General features: G+C 43.8%; 1 protein-coding gene across 5 annotated transcripts in view; it reads left to right on the forward strand.

The window, feature by feature from the left end:
• Positions 1–9,778, forward strand: part of LOC128340965 (embryonic protein UVS.2-like) — an 86,727-nt gene extending 76,949 nt beyond the window's left edge. For all 5 annotated transcript variants that reach the window (XM_053286914.1, XM_053286912.1, XM_053286910.1 and 2 more), the window contains 3 exons: positions 4,662–4,780; positions 6,939–7,161; positions 9,303–9,778. In XM_053286914.1, the coding sequence (XP_053142889.1) occupies positions 4,662–4,780; positions 6,939–7,161; positions 9,303–9,316 (356 nt within the window). In that variant the 3' untranslated portion in view covers positions 9,317–9,778. The remainder of the gene's footprint in view (positions 1–4,661; positions 4,781–6,938; positions 7,162–9,302) is intronic.
• Positions 9,779–10,577: the final 799 nt, after the last annotated feature.

The following is a 10,577-nucleotide window of genomic DNA, read 5'->3' on the forward strand; positions in this document are numbered from 1 at the left end:
TTTCTTTCTGACTTCACCTCCCACACTCTTTACAGGATTCCCACTGGGACAAACTTCTCAACAACAAAACATAAAAGATTACTAGGTATAATCAGAGATGGGCAAAATACTTCTAAAAGTATTTTAGATACAAAATACTTGAGCAAAAGTAGTTTAGATACAAAATATAAAATACTTGGTAAACAAACAATACAAATAAAAATAGTATTTCAAAATACATCTTAAAATACAAAATACAATGCTTGGAAAAAAGGAAATAATTTTGAGATGTCCGTTCCTTATCCAAATTTGTTTCCATTTCCTTTATGCAATATGGGTTGTTCAAAGATTAAATCACTCAAGTTGTGCCTTCTGGGGCTATGAATCATCCCAGCAATATGTAGCTATAATTAAGCAGATAGGTTCAAAGAACATGGGCCCCCAGGTTCTAAGGGTCCCCCAGCTCCACCTCTTCCTATTTTCTTCATTATCTCCCTCACTCTGAGGGGCTACTGGGGAGAGAGGAGAACATGGGCCCCCTCTCCCCTAGCTACGCCCCTTCATCCCAGCAAAGGATAACTGTTCTATGGGACCACATTATGCTAGACTTGTATTGTATCTAAAACAAGTTGTTCTAGTAATCTAACTAATAACTAATCTGCTTACTTTCCTTTCACTATCCCTACAACTGGGCTAAATTTGGTCAAAATTGTTAGGCAGTTCACAAGTTAGTCCACTTGTGCCTCAAACGTTCACTTGTCTGCCATCTTGAATTAGGGCGGATGACATAATCACAAACTATTTGTTTGAGCTTTGAGGTGTCCTTATGTGTCCCTACACCTGTAGCAAATTTGGTTCAAATCAGTTAGGCAGTCCACAAGGTAGCTCACTTGTGCCTCAAACATTCATAAGTCAGCCATCTTGAATTGGGGTGGGTGACATAATCACAAACCATGTCATTGAGATGTCTCTATATGTCACTCACTACAACTGTATCAAATTTGGTTCAAACCATCCACAAGTTAGCCCAATTGTGCCTCAAACGTTTATGCATCATCAGCCATCTTGAATTGTGTGCAACTGAGCACCAATTTGGACTGAATGTGCAAATATGCGGATGACACTCAGCTCTATCTCTCCTTGTCATCTGACCCTAGGGAGGCGGTGGATGTCTTGAATCGGGGGCTGGAGGCCGTGATGGGTTGGATCTGGGCTAATAAACTGAAATTGAATCTGGACAAGATGGAGGTACTGTTGGTCAGTAGGAGAGCCAATCGGGATGAGGAGATTTTACTGGTTCTGGATGGGGTTGCACTCCCCTTGAAGGAGCAAGTACGCATCTTGGGGGTACTACTGAACCCGGCTCTGCTTTTGGAAGCTCAGGTGGAGGCGGTGGCCAGGGGTGCCTTTGCATGGCTTCGGCTAGTGCGCAGCTGCATCCCTTTCTCGAGAAGGCAGATCTGGCCACGGTTACCCATGCCTTAGTCATTTCGTAGCTGGATTACTGTAACACGCTATACGTGGGGCTGCCCTTGAAGAATATCCAGAAACTGCAGCTAGTGCAAAACGTCGCAGCTAGGGTTTTATCCAGAGCTGCCTGGTGGGAGCACATCACCCCCATCCTGAAAGAGCTGCACTGGCTGCCAGTTTGTTTCCGGGTCCAATTCAAGGTGCTGGTTTTGACTTTTAAAGCCCTTAACAGTTTAGGCCCGGGGTACTTGAGGGACTGCCTGCTCCCAAGGGTTGCTGCCCACTTGATGAGGTCATCTGAGGGGGCTCTGCTCTGGGTGCCAACAATGAAGGAGGCTCAGCTGTCGTGCACTCAGGACAGGGCCTTCTCTGTTGCTGCCCCCAGACTTTGGAATGCTCTCTCGGTGGCCATTCCCTCCTCAGACTCCATCACAGTTTTTAGGAAGCTTCTTAAATCTTGGCTTTTTATCCAGGCTTCTACATGACTGTTTCTATTGCTGCTTCTATGTGTTTTTATCCATTTATAGTTTTTATGCATGTATTTTATAGTTTTTAAATTAGATTTGTTTTATATTTTTAGCTTAATTGTTTGTATTGTCATTTTATTGTATGTTTTTTAACTTTTGTAAACCGCCTTGGGGTTGTTTTTAATGAAAGGCAGTATAGAAATTCAACAATAAAATAAATAAATAAATAAATAAATTTGGACCAAATTTTGTATAGTTGTAGGGACAGATAGGGACACCTCAAACATATAGTTTGTGATGATGTCATCCACACCAATTCAAAATGGTTGGGGTGGAAGAATGATGGTGGATGAATGTTTGAGACACAAGTGGGCTAACTTGTGAACTGCCTAACCGATTTGGACCAAATTTAGTCCAGTTATAGGGATAGTGAAAAGAAAGTAGGCAGATTATTTCTTACTAGAACAACTTGTTAAACACTCATTCAGATCAATAATTCCAAAACAACATAATACCCTGTTTCTTTTTGCTATGTTTCTCATGTTTCCCCATTCTCACCACCCTCTATGGTCATCTGCACGCTTTTTTGGTGGGGAGGGGGGAGGGAAAATATACACAAAGTATGTTGATAGAAATCAAAACACAACAGGATGTATCCAGTGTTAATCCTGCTTAGATGAGAACTGGGAGACCCAGATTGAAGCCCTCACTCAGTCAGATCATTGGGTGATTTTGGCCACTCACTCTTTCTTATCCTAGCCTACCTCAAAGGATTTTTGTGAGGATAAAATGGGGAGAAACAAACTTGAGATACTGTACATGGAGTCACCTGCTTCTGTGAGGCATCCTCTCTCTGTCTCTCAGAGTGACCAACTTTATAGGCTGTTGTGAGGAAAAATATGGCTTTTAAAACTTTAGAAGCTTTTTATCCAGTCTAAGCAAGAATGTCTGCTTTATTTCCTTTATTGTTCTGTGTGCCCCACAGTGATATTGAGGCTGTTCTCATGAGCAGCCTAACCCAGGCTAGGGCAGCCCAGCATGGGTTAGGCTGGTTGTATGAAGTGTCGGGATCCTCATGGATCCCGGCACTCCCATGTAGCCTGACCCCCTTACTAAACCCAGCTGTTAACCGAGGTTAAGGGTACAAGCTCACCCTTAACCCAGTTGCTGTATATCATGTGTCTCCTTGGGCTGCGTGCGTCCCAAAGAGAGACAGATGGGGGAATCCCCCAATGCACAGTGTAATAGTAAAATTATAGTAAAGTGTTTATAGTATATAGTAAATAGACACAGAGATGGGGGGATCCCCCAATGCACCACACACAGTGTAATAGTAAATTGAATATTAAAACAATAATATTAAATTGAATAATAAAACTGTTCAAACTTCAGGGGACAGAGAGAGAGGAACAGAGTACACACACAAGGATGCTTGGAAGCCAATGGACTGTCTGCTTGCAATAAAAAGGCAGCTTCTGAAGCAAGAAAGCAAAGCAATGATTGGCTGAGATGTATTTTGGTTTCAGCAATGTATTTTAAAAATACAAAATATCTGAGCAAATGTATTTTAGATACAAAATACATTTCTGAAAAGTATTTTAGATACTAAATACAAAATAAAAAAGTATTGAAAATATGTATTTTAAATACTTGTATTTTGGATACTGCCGATCCCTGGCTAGAATACAACACCAGCTTTCCTTGCTCACTGAAATCTGCAGTATTTGGGAAGGTTAAGAGACACTTATTTGCAAAATTGAACAGTTTTGTAGGATTGTCCCTAGTAAGTTTTAAATCTAGGCAAACATTTCTCCATTCTATATTGGACTTTTTACTATCCTCCTTGTTAAAAGGCTCATTGCCTGCATGTGACAAATGCAGAGTAATATTAAAAACTCACAGGATCCTGTGATATTGTCTGGATTCTCTAAATCAATTTGCTCTCACAGTTTGAGCCCAGCAAACTCCTCCACATAAAGGTCTACAGATCTATTCTCTAATTGGCCCAGGCAAAAATCTCTCCAATCCTGTTACTAAGAACTTTTAATTGGAGATTGCATGTTAACTCACCAGTAAGTCTCACTGAGTCCAAAATGGTCAGCATTATTTCTTTGTTACCCAGTGGCAGAGGAGTTGGGAGCATAGCAACACTGGGCAAGAGGTCTCTTCTTATGCTCTTGCTTCTCAACATGCATGTCCATAGGGGTTTGGATATGCTTCCAGAGATTGCTGTAACTTACTAGTCATGGGGCATGGCATGGAGCAAAAGCTGGTGGTAGAAGTTTCCCATGTCAATAACCTCCCTTCTTTGTCCTCTTTCATTGCCCATTGCCCAGAGGACATGGAGATTTTTATTTGGGTATTTAATACATGTCTCCTGCCTGTCCACTGGCCTTTTAGCCTTCCAACAACATGGTGAGATTAGTAAAACTAAGAAAGAATGACGTGCCAAAGGTGCCTGGTGAACTGAGTAATGTATTGGAACCTGGATTTCTCACATCCAACCCAATACTCTAACATTTGCACCATCGTGGCTTAGGAACATTTCATGTGGCACTGTCACACAATCCTCATACAATCTCTTAGCAGAGACTGGGTGATCTCCTGGGCAGTCACACAACAGCAGAGCATCTACAACAGGATTTCTTCTTTTGTGAGTAACCATTTGTCATTATGCTTTGAGTAACAATTGGTCATCATCCTTTTTTAAAATTCTAATTAACCTTTTCTTTCTTCTCACCTCAGTAACATGTGGAAGAACTTTCACAGCTGCTTCTGGAACAATCACTTCTCCAAACTTCCCAGGAAAATATCCTAAAAACCTAGCTTGTGTATGGATTATCAGTGCTCCAGTAGGAAGCAGGGTAAGAGGGGAAATGAAAGGTTCATTGATTAGAGCAATCACTTTCAACAGGCTACAGCCCAGAGTGGTAACTTTTCTCCTTAAATGTTATCATCAAAATATGAGATGGCCCCTGCCCAAAGTATCAGCAATATCCAGGACAAATGGATTCTTTTGTTCATAATTATGGAGCAGCGATGCCTCTTATAGAGTCTTCCTTTATAAAGCCTTCCCTAGCTGGTATAAATAACTAATCAGTCTCAGAGCCTATAGGAGGACATTGGGCGAGTTCCAACATACAAATGGCTACTTTCCCCACCACTTGATCCCTCACTGGGTACTGGATTGCACAGAGTTATACTTATGTGATTGAGACTATACACGACCACCATCTGCTGTAGTGAAGAACCATTTCCACAGTGTGCTGTAATTATTATTTGAATGTCTTGTTTGGTGCTATATCCTCCCATGAACTTTACCCATGTTCATACGTGTGCCCAAGGAAGGATTGCATAGCAGGGAAAGCTGACTGTTTCAGACAGCTAAACCAATCCATAGCAAAGTTAGTTGTTTACAATGTGTAAAATTATAATTAATTAAAAATTAAAAATTGTTTAATTCTAATGAATTAGAAAATAAAATAGATCACAAAGGGGGAAATCCCATACATATTTTATTTGTATATGTATTACATGTGTGTGTGTGTGTGTGTGTGTGTGTGTGTGTGTACATGAAAAGGGAAAAAGATTTTATGCGCCAGTGGCTGACATCCTGACTAATTTAGTGAGAATGCATTGGGAAGTGCATCCTCTCAGTTGGATGCAGCCTGCTGCACGTCTTATCCTCTCAGTGGGGATGAGACGTGCCACTGTTCCCCCGCTGTTATTGTGTCTGCATTGGGTGTCTGTGTGATTTGTGGGGTCTTTTCTGCCATTGGAAGTGCTTTTGTCTTCAAAAAATGTCTCTGAAGGCTGCACAACCCATATTTTTTGAAAGTACAAGGCACTTCCAGAGGCAGTGAAGATAGCTGAAAATTACTCCCTGCCCCACATACCCAGGTGCAACAGCGGGTGGTGGGCGAGAGGGGGAAAGCTTTCATCTACAGTGCAGATGTGTTCTCCTGAGACATCCACACTGCCTTAGTCAGGATGTCAGGCAATGTGATTAATCCCTTCTGGGATTTATTTATAACAATCTCACAGGTAGTGGGTATGGCACAGAATAACTTTTGGTTGATCCAGTTCCCAATGGAATCCATCAGAGATGTGCAGATGAGGTGCTCCTTTTAAGGTACATTATGTTTTTTTAGTCCTGACCATTTATACAGTTTGCACCTGATGCTCTCTTTGGAGAAGTGATATATTAGATCATGAAATTTAGCCTGCTCCCAAATTTGAAGCTGCTTTGTTAGTCTCTGAGTACTCCTCTTTCCAGTCTAAATGCTGACTAGTTTTAATGTATATTGATACATTCGCACATAACGCAGAACTGCGGGCCCAATGAACTCATGGTTCCGCTCCGCCCTCCCCCCGCTCTGCTGTCCGAATTTGGACATAACAGAGAGTGTCCTCTCTGCAGTTAGCAAGACTTAAGAGAGGAGGGGGAACTGGCTGTGCAGACTTCCTTCTTGACTGAAGGACAGCCCACACAGCCAATCACAGCTGGAGTTGAGGAAGGAGCTTCCTCCCTCAACTCCAGTTGAAGGGGACGCAGCCTGCAGTTCCGCATTTGGATGTACCAATCATGGGGCATGGCATGGAGCAATAGCTGGTGGTAGAGGTCTCCCATGTCAATAGCCTTCCTTCTTTGTCCTCTTTCATTGCCCATTTCTCCTGATGTCCTCTTTCTGCCCAGAGGTCATGGAGATTTTTATTTGGGTATTTAATACATGTCTCCTGCCTGTCCACAAGCTGCGTCCAACCTCAAGTTGCGGCAATGAAATTCACTAGAACCTGAGAGTTCAGATTGGAGTTCCAAAGCTGAAAGCTCGGGTTCATCATGCCATGCCAAACTCCAATTGCTCGCATTCTCACATAACACTTGTGGAACCTCTGGCCCCTTCAACTGCAGTTCCTTGTTATGTGTGAATGTGGCCACTATGATGTGTGGTGTTTAAATAAGCAGCTGCCTTGAGAATCCTGTGCCAAAGCCTATTCCTTGAAAATATTGTTTCTCTGCAGATATCCTTAACAATGTCCTCCTTTGAACTGGAGGATATTAATGGCTGCAAATATGACAGACTTATCATTCGTGATGGTGGACAAATTGGTTCTCAAGTTCTTGGTCCTTACTGTGGAAAAATGAAGGTCCCAGCATTCAAGTCTACTGGAAGCTTTCTACAAATAGAATTTCATACTGACATTGCCTTTCATTATTCTGGATTCAAGCTGGAATACTCGATTAGTTAAGTACTGTTGCTAGACTGTAAGCCTACTCTCATGAGCAGCCTAACCCAAGCTAGGGCAGCCTAGCCAGATCTGTGCAGATCCCAGTGCTGTCCACCCACCTAACCCTACTTTTTACTCCAGCCTTTAGCCAAGGTTTGTGTGAACGGCGATCATCTGGTGGAAGTTAGGTTTGTCCCTGCCTCCCCCCCCCCTACATCCTGCCATGTGCCCTTCTGCCTCCCCTCCCGGTTGTGTGAATAGCCCTTGTGTCTGGTTGTCAGATGAAACTGCATTGATAAAAGTGAAATAAATAGTCATGTATGAGCATTACAGCATCATTGCCTTGAGGAATATCTGAGTCATTTGATTAACCAGATGTTCCGTTAAGTAAAAATGCACTAGTGATCTAATTATATTGAAATGATTCATAGAGCAACATGGGATTACTAGAAATGTCAGATTACTAGCAACTGGCCTGGCGACAGAAGCAGATCTTGGATCCATGCATCTTCCCGCACTACAGGTATAACCTGTCAGGAGAACTGTGGACTATGCATGGCGATGCAAATTAAGTCTCAGTTCATTTTATGGGTTATATGTATGTTGTGAGGGAGAGCAGTCTACATCTCACCACCATGCCCTTCTGCAATATAAAAATACCTTATACTTTCTAGTCAGATAAAAGCAATGTGCTGGACTCTTGTTTGCTCTCCTGCACTGCCATGGTCTCAGGCCCTCACAAGTGCCTCAGACCGAGCACTTATCTGAGTGCCTGGTCTGACACAAGGTAACTGACACCTTTATCCTGCTCTTCTGGGTCATTTTAATTCAGCTGGGCTCCTTTCCTGCAACACCAGCCATCCACAGACATCTCTTACTTCCTCTTTGGTGCTGCCCTGTCCGGCTCTAAATAGTCTGCTGCACTGCTGACAGTCTCACAAAGCTTTCTGGCCCTCTCACAGGAGGTCAGCTGAGCCCTGCAGATACCTTGGGTTTTCTGGCTGGGTCTTGTCCTGCAGCTGCCTCTACTTGGGTGCCTGCTGCCCTGGGCTGCCTATCACCCATCCTTCTTCCCAATCCTGCTTTCTGGGTCAGGTGCCAAATAAGCTTTGGTCACTCGTGCTGCTTTTGAGGTCTGGCCTGCCTTGTTGGGTGACCAACCCCCAAGAGGCTCAATGCACTTATGTTTGAGAGGCCTTTGTATATGAACATATTTGTCTCACCTTGGACAAATATTTCTCTCAAGGTCCTTGACTGTATCTTAGTAATCTGTTATGATCCAAAAAGGTTTGGATCATCAAAATATTGCCAACATTCACTGAATGAAAAATCTGAGTTGTAACTGAAGCTTGGACTCCTTAACTGGCTGGGCAGTGAACAACACTTACACGATGTTATATGACTGCAGGGGCACAGCATGGTTGGAGTGGGACCTGGAACAAGAAGTGCAGATGGGCCCCTCCCCACCAGACCTTCCTGCCTTATTCTCCTTCCTGTCAATCAGGATAAGGGAGGGGTGGGCTGAACCTGAGCACTGGCCAGCCACTCAGGAAGAGGAAGAGGGAGGATGTTGCTTGACATTCCTCCCCACTCCTGGAGATGACTCATCTTCCTTGAAGCCAAGATGACTCACCACAGCGAAAACCATTGCAAACGTTGAAGTTATTCTCATGACCAGGTCTATCTGGGCTAACTCAGCCCTACCCGGGTAAACCTGGTCATGAGAAGTGCTGGGATTGGTCCCGATTCTGGTGCTCATCAGCTTTATAGCTAGGTTTGAAACCTGGGCTAAAAGTGAGGGAGAAGGTGTGCCCACGCCCTCCTCCCTCACCGCCTGGCCATATGGACGCTGGTACTACCAGCAGCCCGAGCATCCATAGAGCTGGGCAGAAGGAGTGCCTGGCAGTGGGGTATCCTCCAATGCATTGCAGTCCTTGCATGGTGCATTGTGGGATGCAGGAGGACCCAGCCTGCATGTCCCCCCACCCTCACCGCTCTCAGAGTGCTCGCAAGCTGGTTGGATGAGCATGCAGTGCTTCGGAGCCCTGGAGCAGCGCTCACTTTGGGGGAAGGCAGGAAGGCTCCTGCCTTCCCTCCAGCCTTCTCTAGCCCCAGGGATTTCGGTCATGTGAACTACTATTTTATTTGTCCTTGCAGTTTCGCCATCATGAGGAACAGCCTAGAAAAGAAGTGCCTTCATCCTAACTGCCAACAAGAAAGAGAAATGAACTTCTTCTGGTGCTTGTTTGTTTTTGCCCATTTTGCATTGTGCTTCTCTCTCTCTCTCTCTCTCCCCGCCCCTCTCTCCCACTATCGATATTCATTATATTATATTAATCCAGTGTTACTAGTTTAAGCACATTATGTCCAAGACAGAACTCATCTTACCTCTCAAGTCGTCCTCTTCTTGTACTCTTTCCTCATATATCTTCTTCAGCCATCTTTTAGCCTGGCTTTTAATGATATATAGTTTTAATTTTAATTTTAATCTGGTTTAAATGTTTTGTTTTTATTTTAATTGTTTTATTATGTGTTTCTATTTTTAATGTAAACCACCCTCAGCCACTTCAGGAAGGGTGGTATATGAACTGAATGAATGAATGAATGAATGACTAAATAAATAAATAAACTTGTTAGATGCATGTTTATTTCTGAGGGGGATGGGGGAAGACAAACAGTGTTGGGTGGTCTGCTGAGTGGAGAAATTCAATAAGAGGACTCAGCGAGAATGAGGGAGGGTGAGAGAAAAAGGTCAGTCAAACAACTAACAGGGAGACCAAAGAGAGCAGGGAAAGGAACCTGAAAGTGTACAGGTAGGTAAGGATGGAGGAGCCAGTCAGGAGAACCAGCAAGAAACTGGGAGTCATAGCAACATAGGAAACTGCCATATACTGAGTCAGACCATTGGTCTATCTAGCTCAGTATTGTCTTCACAGACTGGCAGCGGCTTCTCCAGGGTTGCAGGCAGGAATCTCTCTTAGCCCTATTTTGGAGAAGCCAGGGAGGGAACTTGAAACCTTCTGCTCTTCCCAGAGCGGCTTCATCCCCTGAGGGGAATATCTTGCAGTGCTCACACATCAAGTCTCCCATTCATATGCAACCAGGGCAGACCCTGCTTAGCTAAGGGGACAAGTCATGCTTGCTACCACAAGACCAGCTCTCCTCCCTTAATCACAAGAAGAGAGGCCCGAAAGAGTTCAAGGAGAGGAGGAGGGCAAAGCTGGGCAGAGAAATGGCAGAAAGACCTAGGGAGGGAAGGAGGATGCCCAAAAGAGTTTGGGTAGAAAAGGAGCAAGTTAGTGGAATCTGGCTAGAGCAGCAGGAAATGGAGGGAGAGCCAGTGCCAGCCATCTAGCAAGAGGTGGATTTAAGCGCCAAAATATGCAGATATCAGGAGGCTGCTGGCAAGGAACCAGGAAGTGGAGTCTGAAA

The sequence above is a fragment of the Hemicordylus capensis genome, chromosome 1 (assembly GCF_027244095.1).
Source record: "Hemicordylus capensis ecotype Gifberg chromosome 1, rHemCap1.1.pri, whole genome shotgun sequence".
Classification (NCBI taxonomy): Eukaryota; Metazoa; Chordata; class Lepidosauria; order Squamata; family Cordylidae; genus Hemicordylus; species Hemicordylus capensis.